Here is a 20,787-nt window from a genome sequence, read left to right as displayed (position 1 = left end):
CAGAGACATACCTGTTTTTATAACAATGATGAATCTGGTCTATACAGTAGGTAGGAAGAGCAATTTAGGGGACTTACAGGAAAATACATTCTTTCATCTTTAGGGCTTCGTTTTCAAAATCCAGCTCAGACTATTGGTAACTGAATATTTTTTATTGAATGCTGTATGTAAAATCAACTGGCGAATACAGATCTTAGTCTGTCACACACCTTCCCCAAAAATTCATCCACAACTGGCAGTGATTTTTCTTCTTTATGGAAGTTCAGCAAAGAGGCTATAGATTGAATATACTACTGTAAAGTAGAGGTGTGCGAAGCGGGTTCTATTTGATTTGGATTCGGCCCGAATCGGGGACAGTGATTTGATTTGTTGATTTGGATCACCATCCCTGATTCATTTTGGCCGAATCCGAATCTGGAGATTCAATGCTGATTTGGAAAATCAGCAAGTCAGACATAGACACAGCTTTAAATGTTTTTTCTACATACCTCGAGGTACCAGCGCAGCTCGTGAACACTGCAATGCTGGGGAGGATGGAGTGTCCCACAGGAGCATGGGGGTCCCCCCTGTGTGCTCGGTGGCGAACCTGGAAGGGGACCAGAAGTATTTCCAGGCCACTTCCAGGTCTGCCAGGGAGCGGGCCAGGGGGCCTCTTCATGACCCCCCAGCTTGGCGATCAGCCACAGGAGGACCTCAGGTGCCCCCCCCAGACCCAGGAGGTACCAGTCGCCAAGCCAGGGGGCATGAGGGGCCCCCCCAGTGCGCTCCCCGGTGGACCCAGAAGTGGACCAGAAGTGCTTCTGGTCCACTTCTGGGTCTGCTGCCGAGCACGCTGGGGAGTCCCCCGTGCTCCTGTGGGACACTCCATGTGCCCCAGCATCGCAGCATTCATGAGCCACCTGCTACCTAGAGGTATGTAGAAAAAACATTTAAAGCTGTGTCTATGACCTAATCGCCAATCTTTCTGAATTTCTCCAAATCAATTTGGAGGGTTCTGATTCAATTCAGAGAGATTAAAGAGTCCTTTGATTTGATTTGGATTCAGAGATTCAGCCACTGAATTGGGCCGAATCGCCGCTGAATTGAATCAGGGACCAAAGCTTCACACAGCCCTACTGTAAAGGTCATTGTAGAAAAGGATTCAGGCACAATGAGGAAACACCGTGAGCAAATGTACATTGGTACACCCCGTGGGCTGCAAAAGCAGAAAGGAATTCAGACTGCAAAGTCATCAAATGTGTTGCTGGAGAGGTAGGAAGTCAAAAGCAATAGGAGATGAAAGAAGCTAGATTGGGCCAGGCAGGGAGTTTATCCAGTGTGACTGGGTAAACAGAATAGCTGGATTTTGTGTGATGCTAGAAAGATTCCCCCCACTCCCCCAAGGGTCACATATATCACTTCCTGAAGTGGAGAATTTTTGAAGCACTCCTTGTTAAAGTACTGGCAGCACAGTACTGTCTGCAGTGCTTTGGCTGAACTTTGTACTCAGATCTAATAATGGAGTGCTGCAGCCCTAGGTGGAGATGTGTTAGCAACTGCATCTTTGGCTGCTTTGTTAGTTTTCACTCTAAACATTCGTGTTCATTAATAAATAACAAAATGAAATACACCTGCATTCCAGGATATCACCAGGCAGCCAGCTACTGGGGTTACTGCTCACACCTCACCCCCCCACCCCTTCTGAAAACAACCGGCAAGGCAGGTGAGGTTACAAAGAGGTGAACAAATTTAATTGACAGTGGGCTATTTTTCCTTGCCAACAGGGAGAGAAGGGAGATGCTGGTAATGTGCTCGGGGGAGGTAAAGGAGAACCTGGACTCCCAGGATTACCTGGGGCCCCAGGACTAAAGGTGTGTATATTGCCCCCAAAACACTCTATATTTCTCTGTTGTATGGGATATGTGCCTTGCATGGAGCACTGAGGAGGGGGTGAAGTTTGCGTTCATCTGTACCCAACTGGATTTAGGCCAAGATTTCATAAACTGGCCAGGCTCTACAGGGTTCTTTAGTTTGTTATTTTAAACATTGAAGGTCAGAAAATTTATTAACTGAATTTTTAGGGAAAAAACCCTACTTGTGTTTAAATTATTTTCCTACAGGGGCTATAAGTAAACAATCCCCCACAATCACCACCAGTTTTTGATGCCATATGTGCCAGATGAGACAGGGTGAACATTGTGTACCAGGACTCTGAGATCTTCAGAGACCCAAATCTTATCCATACTTTCCTTCCAAGAGAATTAGCAGCCCAGAAATCCTGCTTAATGGCAAAAGACAGTTCAAATATTTAGTTTCCTAAGACTGGCTCCATTCAGGATGTGTTAAGAGGTGTGTTAATGGGCTGAATTCTGATACCTTCACTCATGCTGAGTCACACCTTTATCTAGAAGTAGTGGAGAAATGGGAACTTACCCCAAATATTGAGACTGCCAAAAAAAATCTGAATGTTAAGATAGTAGAATTCTACCTACCTTAGTGGAATTCCACCAATTTTAATTGTTATCAGGCTTAATCATTTCACCATTGTTGAAATTGATCTTTTCTGCACATTTATGTTGATCTGTTCCTCCCCCCCACACAACTTTTTTTTTTAAGGGAGAAGCTGGTGACATTGGCCAGCCTGGACGGCAGGGAGAAAAGGTATGAAGGGAATGGGAACAAATGGGACTTTTGAGAAGGATTCCAAGACAGGGAGCTCAGTTAAAATGCAGCAGTTGGGAAAAATATTGTTTTGCAGTTGTTTCCCCCAATCAAATAACTGATGACTATAGCCAATCATGGAAAGAAACAGATATATTGTCCTATACACACTGCATTTTCTGAAAGCTCTCATGTGCAAAGCAAACAGAATATCATTAACCAACTGGCCTGTGAGCCCAAGTCCTGGATGCAACACTATTTCTAGGAAGCAGAAAGACATGCAGCACTGGGGGGCAGGTAGTGGGATTGGCTGGTGCACCAGCCCACTTTTAGCAGTTGCCACTGCATAAACTAACCAAATGGGGAGCATCCCAACATTTTGGTCACCCACACCAGGACAGAGAAGCCAAGGGACTGTGGAAAGGGACAGATAGAAAAAGCTCTGTGGAAAAAAAGGCCTGCAGCACAGGGGAAATGCTGATCTCAAAGGCTAGGGACAGATATTACACATAAACCCATTTAAGTGATCAGAAACTGGTTTAAACCTATAACATAACAAACATTCAGTGCACATAAGCCAGTTTGAAAATTGCTGAAACTGGTTTGAGATAAATCTGATTGAATGTAGTATCTGACTCAACTGATTTGGGTCAAACTGGTTTATGGAATGTCTGTCCCAGGCCTCTTCCTGGTTTAATTTAAATCAAAGTCCCCCAGCATCCCGGCACACTCTCTTGGCTGGGCAAGGATTTCTGCTCCAGAGAGCTGGGCTGGCCCCTCCTCTCTGCTCCCTGGCTGCAGCTCCAGCAGAGAATGCTGGTACTGCAGGGTCTGGCTGGCTTCCTCCTGCTCCCCCACTCCCCTTCACCACTCCCTGCTGAAGCAGGGATCCCCCCTTCCCTCTGCCTTACACAGACACCTCTCAGCATTAGCTAGCATACCACATGTTGGCTATGGTTCGTGCTGTGGGAGACAGGACAAAGGCAGGCAGGACTGTGTCGACTTAGGGCTTTGTGGAGCTAATCAACAGGTAGCTGGTAATGTCCCTCCATTCCTTTCTTGGAAAAGCTGTTTAAGAAGATCTTGAACTAATGGAGAGAGGCTGTTGTTTTCTTAAAGAGCTGATAAACACTGAGTTAGGGGGGATAAACACTGTGTAGGGCTCCCTGCTGGGCTGTGGGGTAGGGGGAGAAGGGGGCTCCCTAATCAGAGCGTCCTGCTGGGGACTGGCTATGCCCTGCCTCAGCTCAGCATTGTGTAAGGGAAGGGAGGACTGTTCTAGCGCTCCTTGGCTTCTAGCCTGAGCCACCACAGGCATATGCTTGCATTTTTTCAGTCCAAAGGGGATGTCTGTGTAGTTACAAACTGGTTTAGCCTAGCCAGGTTAAACTAACCAGCAAGGATTGAATCAACTCAGGCTTAGGCTTTTTGAATGTCTGTCCCTAGCCGAAAAAAAATGCATCAGGAACTGGGATTAAAGGGTCAAGAGGACAGGGAAGATCAAAATCATTTTAAGTCTTCTGGGTTCTCACTGGGCTAACCAACTCCTCAGAACAGTCTGTGAACATCATTCTAAGGTATAAAGAATGTTAAAAATATCTTGCTCTGTGGAAAGAGTTGCTTTGTCTACGCCAAAGTTATAATATTAGCTATATTTCCTACTGCATTGAGTCTTATCCAAAATGACAAGAAGCTTAATTTACTGCCTAATATGTTAATATATCATGTGTGATTGTGGATAATGGTTCCCTCATGGAACATGAGTTTTCTATTCTCATTTGAAAACCATGCAAGATTATCAGTTTACCAGATTATCAACTGCAAGATACTTGCATATAGCATTTCATATCCATATAGTGTGAGTGTGCATGTAATTGTATTGAGGAATGTATATTGAAAAGAAATAATATAAAGGGCCGAATATGCAATAGAGTATAAGGGGAATTATTCTGGTTTGGTGTCCTCCCTACATTTTCATGGACATTGTTTTGATATAAATCAAGGTGCTAATTATTTTCCATCTTTGAAGGTAATGTCTAAGAGTAGGAAATGGAGCATGTAGGAGGATCAGTCATTTAGTGTTATTCGTCATTGGAAAAACACCATATGGCTTCTTTACATCCAGCTCTCTGACCTGAAAGTATCAGTTTTGTCTAGCAAAATGTTTTGCTGTAAAAAAGAATCTCAGGCACTGCAAATGGGATTGATATGTAGTGATGTGTTGGACAGGAAAACCATGCTATTATTTTCACCAATATCATTGAAAAATGAGACATGAGAAAGGGAATCATGATATCTGAAAACTTGTTGTTGTCTATCCCAACCATGCAGTTGGTCTAATAAAGATATAACCCATGAAAATTCATGCCATTGAAAAATGAGAGCATTTCTTCCTGTTAAAATCACTTCACTCAATGTGCATTTAGCATTCTATGTCAAGTGTCCCAACATCTAAATCTGACCAATGCCATGGGAATAATTAATTTTTCAGTTTTGGCAGCTGACCCGGAAAAATCATTAAAACATGTCATTTGGGGTCACTTTTGAAACAAAATTTTGTTCTTATTCTTCAGCAAACTAAAAAGAGATCATGTCAGGATGTTGCATTTAACCTGAAACTAGTTATATGTTTAGCTCATTCCAAAATGAGCCATTTTGTTTATGGGCTAATTGTTAATAGATGCAAAGGGGTAGTTTCCCAAGGAGAGAGTAAGGAATTATAATTCCATCTGTGGGATGTGAACCTGAGGAGACACAATATGCTCAACCCCTTTTTCAGTTTTAGAACACAGACTAGCCCTATGGCACCTCACAAAGACAGCAGAAAACTCCAGACACCAAGAGCCTCAGAAGTTTAGGTTTCTAAAATAAGGTGCATTGACATGCAGTGCCCTTTTTGTTACAGGGAGAACCCGGTGCACCTGGAGATCATGGACCTGTTGGTCCAAGGGTAGGTGCCATTTACCCAGCTAATCTGGGTCTTCCCTTATGAAAAAAATGAGAAATGTTAGAAAGAGCAAATGACAATATGTCTCATCCTAATGGGTACTTAAGCAGTTGGTATATCTATGCTACACCACAGTGCACTTTGTGTTTCTTTTGTCTCCCAAAATCCCTTTACCATAATTAAATTTGTTTATAGTTAGTTTGCATTGCCATAATGGGGGAAAGCAACTGGAGCCTACTTGTAAGTCTCACATATACTACCTAGTTTTGGGCATCAACAGCTGAATGTATACGCTCTGTACAGGTGCTTGGCCAGCATCTGTCCAAATGTGAAAACTGCCACAGGTCAAGTTCCTGGATTCTGTTCCACAGCTTAGTTATTCAGCAGAGCAACTGAGGTAGCAGCAACGCTGATCCTCTTTGTACTACATACTGATGTTGGATAGCCACAAAAATATCCCCATAGATATATCTATTGATCATTCTTTAAACTTAAAATTTAAAAAATAATGGCAGTGAAATTGCTTCCCTAAGCACCCCCCTGCCTTCACATCATGGTGAACATCCGTATTTCAGCTCAGAGAAGATTATGGGGGAACTACATCCTTGGGCAACTCCGCTCTGTATTGGCTAGATGAGCCCTGACTGGAGTTCTGATTCATTTTATAGGGTCCCAAAGGAGAACCAGGAAAGGATGAAATGGTGGATTATGATGGTAACATCAATGATGCTCTACAGGTGAGGAACTGCTACATGTATCTTGGGAACCGTGTTCAGTGACTTCTGGAGTAAGCTGTTCATTATTTTTTGAGGGACCTTTTCTTAGACACCCGAGCTCTTTCTAGCTCATTTTGCTCTCAGGCAACTGAGAGCTCTTCAGCAAAGTTGCAGGCTAGTACCCTAAGTGATGGAGTTCTGGGAGATGGTTGGACCAAGGAAGAAATGCACCCTTGTGCCCCAGCCAGCCACTCCAGCATCTACATATGCACTGCTATGGAGTTTTTTACTCCACAGCAAGATAGTATTTGTATTTACTAGTACTATCCTGCTGCAGAGTACATTAGTTTACTCCAGCCTAACAGGGATGCACGTGTAGGCGCCAAGATGTTTACTGCAATGCTAATTAGTCAACTGTGCAGTAAATGTCTAAAGTAGATGCATCAAGTATGGACAAAATTAAACATGTCAGTTTGGTCCTTCCTAGTTCTTCTTCCATAATAAGAGTAATGAATATTATTCAGTATACATGATTCTTTTATGCCATTATTGATAAAAGAAAACAAATAAAAATAACTTTCAAGTTGTAATTTTATTTCTGTTTTACCCCTTCCTTCATAATTTTTAGGAAATACGAACTTTGGCCCTGATGGTGAGTCTGTATTCTTGACTGTGTATTTTGTTTTTGGACAAGCAACTGGAATTTAGTCTTAAGCAAAGTGGACAAAGTCAGACAAACTGACACAAACTTTTTCAGTCATGGCCTGAGACATAGCAATGCTGACAGCCAAAAGGACATGTTTTGTGTTATATTCTTGTACTAATATTTCCCCTGCTTTGTAAATGCAGCACTGGGCTCTTAAGGCACTCAGCAAGGTTGGCCCTAAATGAGGAGAACCCAGTGGAAGTCAAGAGGGGCCCAAGCTGTGCTATTTTCAAGGCCCATTGAAAACTTCATCTCTTTAAGCAGGCTTTTCCCCAATAACAGGAATATATAATTGTTTGGCACTTACTTTTGGAAGATAACTAACATATTCCTCTGGAGAGGTGAGGAATTAGGGCCGTCATAAACCATTTGTAACTGTGATATCTAATTTTGCATGCAACACCCAGATACTATGTAAATGTGCACATTAGGAGCCATATGCCAGCTACATTTTTTTTAAGTAACCTCTTATTTTGGGTGCTCCAGGTGTCAAGTGCCCTGCTTTGTAGTAACAAATGTGTTAAATTAGGCACACAAAAACTGAGGCATCCAGAATCTTTGTCCACTTCTGAAAATATGAGTTTTTGAAGAGTTTTTGAAGCCATTTGAACACATGCTGAATTTGGTATAAAAGTTACTGTTAGTTAATTAAACTCAACCTCCACTAAGGAACTTAGCAAGCTAATGTTTTCCTATTATCCACATTTTCTATCTGGGTACCATTTTTCTGTTAATAGAAAAAACTCTTGTTATAAGCTGTAAATAGAGATTTAAATTCACTATGTTTTCGAAGCAGCTAAAAAGAACCGTTGTTTTCATGGCAATGTTTTTCTTTGTTAAAGAAATACTATATAGCTACAATTTACTTTGAATTATCATTGCTGGTTATTCAGTAGCCTCTGGCTTACTCATTAGTCCCACTGGATATGTTTAAAGGAAACACAGCTCTTCTTTTCCACTATTTGAAGAGCTGTTTGGGTTTAAAAGAAAAAAAACAACTTTGACTTATTCTGAAATGAGCTTTCTCTTGCTTAGGGACCTCCTGGACTTCCAGGAGCAGCTGGACCCCCAGGGTCACCAGGACAAAAGGTACTATCTGTCCCCTTGTGACGTGTGAATAGAGATCTAGAAAAGCATGAGAATCAAAAGATTAGAATAGTGTTGCAGCTGCTGTATTCTATGTCTGCCTCTAACACACATTCTACACCCTACATTCCCTCAAGTCATTTCATTCTCCTCCCTATATCTCATGTCCTGAAATCCTGTGCTCCAACTATACGAAGGCACAGATGTGATTGAAGAAAGACTATAATTCTTTCTACTCCCATTTTCCTTCAACTGACTGCGTACTGTAGCTAACCTTAGTACCTGGATTATGTTGTGTTTATAACGTAGTTCAGACCTTAATCTGCCGGTCGCCATGAAAAACTATGCAATGATGAAGTTTTTATTAACCCCTATAATGCTTATGTGGTTGAGTCCTGTTATCTTAAGCTTCTGACCCCTCTGTTTTTGTAACTATTGGCAATGAGAGCCTGGCTGCTCCCTGAGGTATCAGTGTTGATTATTTATGACACCCAGCCCTGTTCTCTGATTTCTAAGCCCAAAGTAAAAATAGGCAAAACAGTACTTTTAAAAAAGTGTTTTGTGGCGTTTTTTTTAATTTAGGGTGAAATTGGCTTGCCAGGGCCTCCTGGGCATGATGGAGAAAAGGTAAGATGAGTATTTCCTTATGTATGTATTTATTAAAACTTTATTCTGTTGCAGGCTTTGGCATTGTGAGGGATAACTGGTAATAGTTTGAGTTGTTTGAAACATGGAAAAATGGTCCACTTTTCCATTAAAATTCTGAATTTAAACAAAAATGCTCAATAACATTTTGAAAGGTTTTAACCAACGTGGTAGATATGCTGGAACAAGATTAATTCTAGTGGAAAGTGTTGCAAAAATCTCTTTCAAGTTTTATCTTGGAGATAAGGGGACATGCACAATTGAACTGTGGAATTTCTTTACCAGCTCTCATAACAATAATTTATTAAAAATCAGAAATGCATGGCTAAGAATTATTTAGCCACACACTGATCCACATGTATATCTTTTTGCGGGTGAAAAATATAGGGCCTGATTCACCTCAAACATGCCTGATGAAAGAGCCCCCTAATGGGGTGATTAATAGAGCCGTGTGAAGCTTTGGGTGCTGATTCAATTCAGAGGAGATTTGGCCCAATCCGGTGGCCAAATCTCCGAATCCATATTGAATCAGGGGACCAATTAAAAGGTCCGAATCAATTCAAAGCTCTCCAAATTGATTCGGAAAACATTCAGAGAGCTTCTGAATGTCCCCGACTGCTGCAGCAGGGAGCTGGACCCAGACTCTGAGCTGGTAAGTAGGGGGCAGGGGAGGGGGGGAGGGGACCATGGGAGGGGAGGACCCCCACCAGGCGCCATCCCCTGCCTGGTCCCTGAGCCCCTCTGAGCCCCCAACCCCCACCCACTCTCCCAGCCCCTCCACCGCTATGGCTGCCTGACCCACCCCAGCTCCTGGCCCTATAAGAAAAGAAAACTAAAAAAAAACCCGAACTCACCCTCTGGGGCTTGAGGGGAGGGTGTTTCTTAAAGGGCCAGAAGCTGGGGTGGGCGAGGCAGCCATGGGGGGGGAGGGGTTGGAAGAGTGCATGGGGGTCAGGGGACCCATGGCAGATCCCCCCATGCAGCATGGGGCAGTCGGGGGTAACAGAGATCGCTCCCTTCTGGGCAGCATCTGGTGAGTGGGTTTTGTTTTTTTTTCAAAGAGCCGGGAGCTGGGGCAGGCAAGGCAGGCATTGCTGGGGCTGGCAGAGTGGGCAGGGGATGGGGCCTATCCGATTCAGAGGATTCGGCAGCAGCCAAATCTCTGAATCAGATTCGGCCAAATCAATTCAGGACAGTGATTTGAATCGCCAAATCGAATCACGGTCCACCAAATCAAGCCAATCCGAATCTGAAGTGAATGCTAGCCACTTCGTACAGGCCTAGTGGTCTGACTCTTGACTCATATTTAGTTTATGTGAATGCAGAGCACACCATTGGGGTTGCTAGCTGCTGAACATTCTGGCTCTGGAAAGATTTAAGCAGCAACATAGATAACCTTAATTCAGCACAGTGCTTAAACATATGAAGCTGTTCAAATCCTTAGAGGGGGATACATACTAAATGCTTTACTGAACTGTAGTGTTAGGACTTAATCCCAAATCCTTTGGTGTTAATAGTAAGCTTTATATTGATTTTCATGGGCGATGGGCTAGAGTAATGGTTCTCAACCTTTTTTGTACCAGGACTCATTTGTAAACACCAATGGCCAGTCCCAACTCAGTGCCCCTCACTCCTGACCCACTGCCCCCCACCCCCAGGCCTCAGCCCCCTAGTGTGTGGGGCTGGGGGGAATGCATGGGGCATGGGGGTCCCCAAGCAGCCCCTTGCAGGTCACGACCCATGAGTTGAGAAATGCTGGACTAGAGCTTTACAGGATTGAGTCCAGAGTGCTCAGCAGTTAGCAGGATTGAGCCTGAAATTAATAGTTATAAAAATAGCTCTCATTTCTTAGCTTCCCTTATACATAGACTCTGCCTCTGCCCTTTTACTTGATGTTCAAACCTTCTTCTACATGGCTGTGCAGACAAACTACATAGAGTAAGGCTCTGTGATGCGGTTTCTTCATACTGTTCCTGTGGCCTGCATATGTCAGCCTTATGTAGCAAAACTGCAGCAGTTTCAGTGTTTTCAAGCCACTTTCCAAAGATGTTTAGGTAGAAAAGATGAATTTTCCATGACAGGACCTAACCTTAGAGGCCAGCCATGGTACACCCTAGCAGCCCCACTTGTCCTGCTTTGTTCTCTGCCCCCTCCCCCACCTCTCAACTTCCTGCCTCTCTCCTGCCACACCTTGTATTAAGGTAATGGGGGAGGCTTTCTCCCAAGGCCTGATGAGTTTCTTCAGGGCTTTTTCTCTTAGCTCAGTCCTTGTGCCTTCCTAGTTGCTAAACTCCATTCCTAGGACTTCTCTGCCCCACACCCAGTCCTTTGGGCATGTCCCTAGTCCTGCTTCCCTATGCATCCCCTTTCAGATAGTCCTCAGAGCTTTTTTACTTTCTCAAGCAGGCAGGGTCATATAGACCCTAAACATTGATCCCTGGCCTTAGTTTTGCCTCAGGCACTATAATAATAGCCTTCAGCCACACTTATTACTCTGATTTCATTTATGGGGCCTCTTGGCCCTTTCTTTAAAGCAGCTTACCCCAGCTTTAGGCCCCTGATCTTTGTAGGGCTGCTCTTTTTATCTTCTGTCCCTTGCAGGGCTCAAAGTAGGTACCTCCCAGAGATCCCTGTGGGCTCCAAACTATCCCCATAGCCACAACCCAAGCCTCCAGTCAACCAAAACCCAAATGCATACCACAAAACTGCTTATTCTTCTGAAGCTCTCCACAGAGCTTCCTCCTCTTCTGAGGATTTGGGCTGATCTGGGAAAATCTGAACCTCAGGCTCATGTTTATATGGCCCCTTGCTCCTTCCTTTTTTGCTCATCTGACCCAGCTCTCTGTTAACAGGGCCCAGTTTAATCAGCAGCCTAGCCTTCTGCTAGCATTCTGGATCCTGCAGCCCATTCAGCTATGCTATTTGTACCTGTGCAACCTGGGTACACCCAAGTGTGTTCCCTATTCTCAATAGGATGGGATAGGTAAGCAGAAGGGTGTGCTGTGAGAGGGATGCCAGAATTTTGAGCGAATCCCTTTTTCCTCTATAGAGGTAGCCCAAGCCCAAAGTTCTTAACTATATATAATTTACTGAGTTATAATATACATAAACATAAAACTAAATATCATATACATATATTTACACAGTGAACATTAACCAATAACCAAGGTCAAACCCTAAATAACGCTATTTACAATATCACAATACAACATTTCAATTACAAAATATAAGGTGCAAACATGAACAATCTTAATAACAGCTATTCCTTAATATAGTCCCTGACCCATGGCAAGAGATAGTCCTCCTTCCAATGGGGTCCCTTGGGGGAGTGTCCAGGAAGCACCAGGGGCCCCTCCCCTTAGGGCCTTGATTAGGCAGGGGGGTGGGCAGGGCTGCTCACCCAGCCCATTCTCTGGGTTTGCCTGCCTCAAACATCTTTCCCCTGTGGGACCCAAGGGCCCACTGACTCACACTCCCGCAGGGGGGCGTGCAGCTTGATGGGGTCTCCTCTGCTGGAGCGCCTCTCCAGGCTTCTCCCACACCACTGGGTTCCTCCCTACCCTGTACCCTGCTCTAGGTACCGAGGGCTCAGCTCCTCTCAACTGGTGCACCACTGCTGCTGGCTTCTGGGTGCTGGGCCTCACGCTGCAGCACTACTATTTGCCTGTGCCCTGGCTCAGCACTGAGGGCTTTTTTAACACAGGCTGGGCCCTTCAGGCTCTGGCCAGATGTCCTCACGCAGTAGCTAACCCAAGCAGCATCCACTGCTCCCTGGCTCCCAAGGCTTGGGCCCATGCACCACTCTGCACACCAGGGGACCTGGCTGCTTGCCAGGAGATGGAGCCTGAGCCGTCTCACTGCAGCCCCAACACCCTTACCCTGTGCGCTTCCCTGTGCACCGTGTGGCCCCCTGGCCCTGCCAGGGTTGCAGGCTCGAGCCACTGCTTGCGGCTCCCAAAGCCTGGGCTCCATGCACTGAACCGCGCACCATGATGGGCCTGCTCCCAGGGCCAGGTCTCCCTGCACCATCCCCATGCGCCATCAACAGCCCGAGCACTCTCGCACTGCTCCCAAGGCTGCTCCTCCAGTGGTGGCTTCAGGAGCCTTGGGCCTATAGCCCGCTGAAGGAGAGCTCCCCAACTCTTCTTGGCTCCATTCTTCTTGAGTCCCTCACAGGCATCTGCCCAGCCTGCTGAGCACACTGGGCTTTTATTTACACGGGAGGCCCTGCCCCTGAAGTCTGCCGGACCTGCAAAGCACAGTCTTCAGTCAGGTCTAGGGGCTCCTCTCATCCCCACCTCCCCCTGAGTAGGGGCGGGGTAAGCCTCTCCCAGCTGTTACCTGATTGGTGGAAATGTTCCACCAATCCGAAGCGTCCTTCTCCAAGCTGGGCTTGCCAGGCAAAAGCAGCGAGCCCGCCACACCTGCCAGGCTTTTTGCAGGCTACACTGGCACTGTTCTCCCTATCCAGCCCTGTGCTCTACTTTCCAGTAGCAGAGGTAGGGGGTTCCCTGTCACACCTGCCTTTTCATGAAACAGTCATACATATCTTTTACATAAAGCAATTGCACTAATGTTTTTCCCATTATTCAAAGGTTACTTGCAGTTGTAAAAATCATTTTTACTCTGCAAAAAAGAAAGTTGATATGAAAGTATCAGTAAACTCCATCACTTGTTTCAAGCAACCTACAACAAATGTTACAATTGAGAAATAGGGATTGATTCTTGTTTTCAATAAGTCCTTGACTTTTTATCTCTCTGTACAATACATTAACTACACATTCCCCTTCACATTGCTGGAATAATGACAGTTAGGCCCATTGACTCCTTGCCCTAATCTTTTTTATTTCTTTCCCAAGTTGTAAACGACTTCAGAGATATCTTGATTAAGGTTTTGTCTTATGGCTCCGGTTCAAGTGCCACCCTGGGCTTGTTTCAAAAGGGCTTTCCCAGTCAACCCAAATGTAAATGGGGGGCCTTAATCATGCTAACACATTGGACTGATAGGGTTGGGAGGCCCTTTGACCTAACTGTATACAGTACTATTTTTAATGGTGTGGGTACTTTTTAGGGCCCACGAGGTAAACCAGGAGAAATGGGGCCTCTTGGTCCCCAAGGGCCCTCAGGAAAGGATGGACCTCCAGGAGTAAAGGGAGAACCTGGACTTATGGGGACTCCAGGACTGAAAGGAGACAAAGGGGAGGCAGGACAAGCTGGCTCACCGGTGAGTAAGTACTAAGCACCTTAGAGCAGTGAATTGTCTTTGCTGAGGTTCACAGCAGAAATGGGCACAATGTCTAGATATGAACCCCCTTGAACACTGAAAATCTCAGACGCAAAATTTAGGGACAGGGTCAACTGTAGCATACAGTGTAGAAGTGTTGAGACTCCCAGCCGTTAGCAGAGTGTCACATCTTAATAGGTTCTCCAAATTAAATGATAATCAATTAATTATGCTTTATAGAACATGTTTTCCATGAGATTCCACATATATCCACCATCTTATGGTTAATTATTAGGATGGGATTATGGCACCAATCCAGCAAAACACTTCAGAGTAAGCATCATATTAAGCATGGGAATAATACCCAGAGTTGCAGAAATAAAACATTTAAAAATGGCTAGTAAGGTCTTCAGGAAGTAAAGCACATGTATATCCTTATCTGCACTAGTAACCAAGGGGTTTCCATTGGGGTGAAGCAACAAGTTTCATGGGTCACCTGGGTAAAGATTACCCCCAAAGTTCATGGAACAAAAAGAGCTTTTCACCTTTTGGTTCAATGTTGTCACTCTCTCATTTGCATGATTAAATACTGCAAGAAACAAAAGTATTTCCTGCTCTGTAGGGTCTCGATGGCCCAACCGGGGAGAAAGGAGAACAAGGTGACCAAGGGATACCAGGATCTTCTGGATTACCGGGTCCAATTGGACTTCCAGGACTTACAGTAAGAGTACAAAGAAACATGGACTTTTTAAGATGGGTTAAACAGAGGATACAGAAAGTGCAAAATACTGAGGCTAACGTTTTCAAAAGCACCTCAGTGACTGAGAAACCTGAGACTCCCATGTCCTTATGTCACTTTTGAAAATTGGTTTAAATCTCATTGAAATCTAATGGGATTTGGACTCCTATATCCTGTTTGTCTACATTGATGACTCCAGTGTGGTATAGGATAGCTAATGATCTAGCTCAGACACTAGTTGTAATCCAGCCACAGCAGCATGCAGTTCGCTGCAGGTCAGTTTACTCTGCTTCTCACACTGAGCTCCATGCCTGGCTCTCTACACAATACTGCTTGCTGCAGAGGAGACATACCCCAGACACCTTTGAAAATTGTACCCTGCAAGCCACTGTGAGAACAATAGATAGTAGCCTAACTGTCCACACCCCACACTAGTTTTTAAGGTAATCACCACCAAAAAAAAATCCATTGTGTGGCAATACTTTCAGGCACCTGAAACTTCCCACTACTTTATACTGGAACAGAAGGGATGTATGTGAACTATATGAATAAATGCTAAGTCTTCTTTCCACTTTTGAGTGATTTCTTCTTCTAACCTTGTGATTATATCATACATTACTAGTGATGAAGCTAGACCTCTCACTGGTGCTACTGTATGCATTGGTTCTATTGTTGTGTTTTTCAGGGAGAGAAGGGAGAACCTGGAGAACGTGGAGAAAAAGGAAACCCAGGGGAGTCAGTAAGTATCGTTTTTTTCCTGGAGGATCAGAAGGGGCAAAATTGAATCTTGGCACCAGTGCTTCTTGGAACTCTGTTCATCCCACACAAACCACATTTTCACCAACACAATAGCATCTCCATGGCCTTCATGAGCCACCCAACTTCCTGCTTTTCTGCTGATCATAGCTTGTGCTTTTGCTGCAGCATTTATTATGGCAATGACTATTTTACTTTACTTTGTTATGGCAATGACTATTTTACTTTTTATTTTTAGGTATCTGGGCCACCTGGGCCCCAAGGTCCACCTGGTGCTTCAGTAAGTTTTGATTTTTTTATTTTGGGGGGATGCAGCATGAGGAAGGAGTTGAACAATGATGGGGAAGTGGCTGTACAGATTTTACCAAGGACTATGTCTCTTGCATAAAATGTGGCATGGAAAAATGTGTGTAAGGGTTTGAGAAGGAAAGGCACAGGATGTGCTGAAGCTTGGAAACACCGAGGCTATGCCCAGGTGAGCATGGCTGTGCGGAACATACTGAGCAGGCTGAACATACTGCACATTCAGCTATTCTTCATACTGCAAGGGAGCAGCGCAGGGATTTTTTTGACACCTGGATATCCAGGGGTTAAAAAAACGCATGCAAAAAAAAACTGGAGTGGCGCACACAGGGGCATCACATGCCATTCAAATCTGGAGCTTGGCTGGCCAGAGCTAAGCTCTGGCTTCCGGTCAGGCTCTGAGTGGCAGGATCGTCACTGCTGCAGCCCCAGGAGGACCCCAGCACCCCAGGTAAGACTGCTGCAGCCTCCCCTACCCAACCTGGGGTAACCTACCACACTCTAAAGGGCACATGGCACAGGCATTCCCTGGGTACAACTAGTGGTGGCACAAGGTGTGCCCATGCAAGTTGTCCCCGAGGAACCAAACGTTCATACTCGTGGACGCAGCCTGAGAGAATGAAGCAGGCAACTGATACAACTGATACTAAATCCCGCAAACAGAGTAAATCTATTGTGCAATGAGTGTTAAGGGTAAAGAAAGGAAACATGCCTAAGGCACAGGCAAAGAGAAAGGGGTTAGAGGAAAGGGAATGATGTGATCAGAGGATGAACCAGGGAGATGGTCTAGGTAGCAGACAGCCGCTGTCAGGCTGTGCCTAGATAGACTCTCTGCATTACCAAACTGGAGCAGTATGCGAAGTGCATCTTAATACAGACAGAGAGATATTCTGAGGCAATGTTTATTTAATGTATGTTAGTTCAGCATGTCAGAAACAGAAGTTAACACACTGCATGTGGAACCAGGATACTGGGATTTAAAACTAGCTTAGTAAAATACCATTTTTCTTATTTCTTATCTCAAATGTAGGGTCCTCAAGGCCTTCCAGGACCGAAGGTAAGGCTGTAAAACATTCAGTATTGACATTTTGACTCAAGGTAGCCAGAGAAGATAAATTCTGTTTAGTAACAACTTTATAGTTTTCATAATTTGTTTTTGAACTGGAGGTAAAACGTATTCAGTGTGTTTGCAAAATAGAGCTATGTCAGTTTGGGATAAAAAAATCGGGTCTCTGATTTCTATCTCTCTGCCTCCCTTTCTCTGTCTGTCAGAAAACTTGAGGGCCCACTCTGGACCTCAGAAGTATTATCAAAATTGGTAATTCTCTGTGAAATATAAACACATAGGGCACAAAACTGGAAAGGACTTCCTGAGTCAAACCAGTCTTCTGCTATTTCAAAAAACATGTTACATAATCCTTTTCATAAACTTCTTAAGGTCCATCTTAAAACTAATCAGGATTTTTGCTTCCACATCCCCTACTAGAAGTCTGTTCCAGAGTGTTTCGTCTGATGATTAGAAACCTTTTTCTAATTTCCAGCCTAAAGTTATTCATGCCAGTGAATTCCCAGTTATTCAGCTTCAACAAAACATTGTATTTTGACAATAAAACATTACCACCAGATCAACATGTTGCTTTTCATCCAATTATGTGGTTTCAAAACCTCTCTTTTAAGGTTGGAAAATTTACAGGCTTGATACGTAGCTATGCAAATCTACGCATGCAATATATTTATAGTACTAATTTGAATGATGCCATTAAAGGAACCAACACTTTGAGGACAGATGTTAACACACAGCACTCCAGATGGCTTTCAAGATGTTAAAAAGATGTTAAAAACAGAATAAATATATCCATCTTATATCCCCAGGTTTTGGGTATAATATAAATATATAACTATCAGTTTTCAATAACTTGCTAAACACCACTATCACTTGTATGAAAAATCTATGCATCCTGCAGTCCTCATGATCTGCACTGCCATGTATCAGAAAGACCCAGAGGGCGCATTCACACATGAAAACATGTGCGCTTGCAGCAGCTCAAATAGAAGTGGTGCAAATTTGAGCCAGGGCTTTTTGCCTCAGCGCACATGCCCGGACATGTTGTGCACTTTGTTGTGGAGCAAATTGTGCCACTTGGGGCAAAATAACCCTGCCTGGCTCCTCATGGATCTGCAGCCATGTCCTCCAGCCCACAGGAGTTTGTCATGGGGCCGGCACCTCGCCCGGCCTCATGGCGCTCCGCGCTCCACCACCTAAGCTGGCTGGAGGACACCAGACCAGTCTGCTTTTCCACCATCCATCGCCACCACCTCTACATGCTCATGTGCCTCATGATCCATCCTGCCACCCTTGTGTTCTGCCCAGATACCAAGTGGCAGGACCTGCTCAGCGAGGGCATGGCCTGGGCACCCCAGTGGATGAGTCTATAATCCACCCTCATCCCACGAGCCACTGGGGACCTCAGCTGGTGGCCCCTCCATGGAGCCATGGCCATGGGTGTGTATGTGGCATGCTTCACGGACACCCTGGTCTCCTGCCCCTTCTGCAGGGAGAGGGAGACCCTGCTACACATGACCCTCAAGTGTGCCAGGCTGGAGCCCCTCCACCTCCACCTCCAAAACCTCCTCCTAAGGTTCTGGTTGAATTTCACTCCCCACCTTTTTGTTTTTGGTCACCTCATCTGCAGTCCCACCAAGTCCTGGGACCTCCTGGTCAACCTCCTCCTGGCCCTGGCCAAGTGGGCCCTGTACTTGACTAGGAAGGAGGCTCTGGCCAGGAGGTGCCCAGAGACTGCAGGGCCGCTTTCCTCTCATTTGTTCATGCACATTTCTGGGCAGAGCACCAGTGGGCAGCATCCACCGGCTCCTTGGATAGGTATTGAGGACTGGTGGGTGCAGCCCGGGGGGGGTTCTGCTAGGTGTCTCCCTCAGGCATACTCATTTTCATGTTTTGACCCTTTGACCCTCACATCAATTCTGTCCTGTTTTTTGCCTTTGTACCAGGAATTCTGTTGTATCTTTCACACACTGGCCCCACACAGTAGTTAGCCAGGTGGGCCTTAGGGTCCACGGTATTTGAAGGATACAAATAGACAGAAGCTTCTGGGGGAGGAGCCTCTGGGAGGAAGTTGGCCACACCCTTTCCTACCCCAGGCTGCTGCTGTTGCTCTTGCTGTTCCTGTTGCTGCTACTGCAAGCTCGGTTTCAGGAGCTTCTGGGGAGAAGATGGCCAGGCCCCTTCCTGTTTCTGGCTACTGCTAGCTTGTTCTTAGAGCTTTTGGGCGTAAGCAGGCTGCACCCTGCTTTGGGCTGCTGCTGCTGTTGCTGCCCCCGCATGGGGGGTCCTCTGCTGCATGCCACTGCCCCACCTCAGGGAGGTGCCCACCACACTGCACCATATCCCAGCACCACACACCAGCTTCTGCACCCCTGTTCCAGCCTGCTGCCCAGCCCACCACCAAGCTGCGGTTGGGGGACAGCCTGGAGACGGAGCCTGCACTGCCTGTGGGCCCCTCCCCCAACCGCACTGCTGGAGCCTAAAGGTGCCTTGCCTGCCCCATCTGCCTTGGCAGGCCAACCCCAACCTTCACCTCCACTTTCACCTGAAGCACACCCTGAGTGGCTGAACTGGATAGCTACTACCACTGTTGCTGCTGTTGCTGTTACTGCTGCTGTCTGTTCTACTCCTGTCCTCTCTCAGAAGAGAGGGAGATTCTACTCCCTCACCACACCTGCACCACCCAACACCACACCTGCCATGAATTACTCTCTAATTGACTGATTGCTTCTGCACTCCCTTACAGCTACGTCACTGCATCTGATCCTGCTTTGTTTTCCTACCTATTGCTTTGCTGCTGAGTGCCTGGCTGGAGGCTTGAGGGGCTCCTAGACTGATCTTCAACAAACAAAACCCCTCCCCTGCTCCAGCCATCTCTTACATCTGCCTCAGCAGCCTTCCCTTTGTGTTTTTGCCCTTGTGTGGTAAGTCCTCTGGTCCACTTCCCCTGGGCTGGTGTTCATTGTGTGGCTGAGTAAGCCAGCTTGAGTGTCCTCCACCCTTGTGTGTGTGTTTCCCCCTCCCCCACATTCCCCAAGCATAGCCCTCCTGATTTTTTTCCTGTGGGGCTGTAGCTCATCGAGTTTAAGCCACCCCCACCCCCACCCCATTTCCCCCACAACCCCAGCCTATTAGATTCACCAGCCCCATTGTATATTTTAGTTTTCTTTATTGTTTTCTCCTCCCTCATGTGAAGCAATGGCAGGGCAGGAGCCTGCTGGGGGGGCAAGTGCCCACACAGAGCTTTCTGCAGTCCCCACTATGGGGGCAGATCCCAGCCATGCCCCTAAGGGGATGCATGCCCCTGCAGCATGCACCCTGGAGGCAGAGTCTAACCAAACTTCTCCAGGGATAGAGAAGCCTGCAACCTCTGCTGCAGGGGCAGGCAGAACTCTGGCAGAGAGCCAAAAGGGCCAGGGGGTCTCCCCTGGCCAGGCCCCTCCCCCAGACAGGTTCCCAACCCCCCTCCCCCACCATCAGGAACCAAGGGAAAGGGCAGTGGGAAGGGCTCCTCTTCAGCCAAGTCCATAGCTGGGGGTGGGAAGGGTAACGGCCCCACCCCAAGCCTAGACCACTGGTGCCTGAGGGTACCAGGTGCGCTACACCAGCCAGTACACCCACTTAAACTGTCCCTGGCCCTACCCTGGCCCCACCAATGTGACCCCCCCCAGCAGAGGAACTGCATCTATGCACAAGTGGCAAGGGGGTCTTTTTCCTTGCCTTGGAGGCTGCTGCACAAAAGGCGGTGGAGAGGGGACTTGTGGTGGAGAACAAGTACATACCCTTCAAGCCCCTAGAAGAGCTGGGCACCAGGGTGGTCCTCAACTCTGTCCCTCCTTGTATCCCTAATTGGCCCCTGCTCCCCCAGCTCCAAACCCTGGGAGAGTTATCCCCAGCTGGCAGCAGGAACATGGCTGGAGGCTGAGGGGTGCTTTGTGATTCCTTTTCAGGGGGCCCTGGTG

The 20,787-nt window shown here is 46.1% G+C and overlaps 1 protein-coding gene across 1 annotated transcript in view; it reads left to right on the top strand.

Annotated features, from left to right (window-relative positions):
• Positions 1–20,787, top strand: part of COL13A1 (collagen type XIII alpha 1 chain) — a 190,524-nt gene that overhangs the window by 138,574 nt on the left and 31,163 nt on the right. The window contains exons 22-33 of the mRNA XM_025203565.1: positions 1,764–1,850; positions 2,596–2,640; positions 5,546–5,590; positions 6,256–6,324; positions 6,932–6,955; positions 8,045–8,098; positions 8,678–8,722; positions 13,812–13,964; positions 14,587–14,685; positions 15,389–15,442; positions 15,698–15,739; positions 16,793–16,819. Of these exons, the coding sequence (XP_025059350.1) occupies positions 1,764–1,850; positions 2,596–2,640; positions 5,546–5,590; positions 6,256–6,324; positions 6,932–6,955; positions 8,045–8,098; positions 8,678–8,722; positions 13,812–13,964; positions 14,587–14,685; positions 15,389–15,442; positions 15,698–15,739; positions 16,793–16,819 (744 nt within the window). The remainder of the gene's footprint in view (positions 1–1,763; positions 1,851–2,595; positions 2,641–5,545; positions 5,591–6,255; positions 6,325–6,931; positions 6,956–8,044; positions 8,099–8,677; positions 8,723–13,811; positions 13,965–14,586; positions 14,686–15,388; positions 15,443–15,697; positions 15,740–16,792; positions 16,820–20,787) is intronic.

The sequence above is a fragment of the Alligator sinensis genome, unplaced genomic scaffold (assembly GCF_000455745.1).
Source record: "Alligator sinensis unplaced genomic scaffold, ASM45574v1 scaffold546_1, whole genome shotgun sequence".
In the NCBI taxonomy this organism is placed as follows: domain Eukaryota; kingdom Metazoa; phylum Chordata; order Crocodylia; family Alligatoridae; genus Alligator; species Alligator sinensis.
The sequence above is the reverse complement of the archived record's forward strand: the minus strand, read 5'-3'. Positions and strand labels throughout refer to the sequence as shown.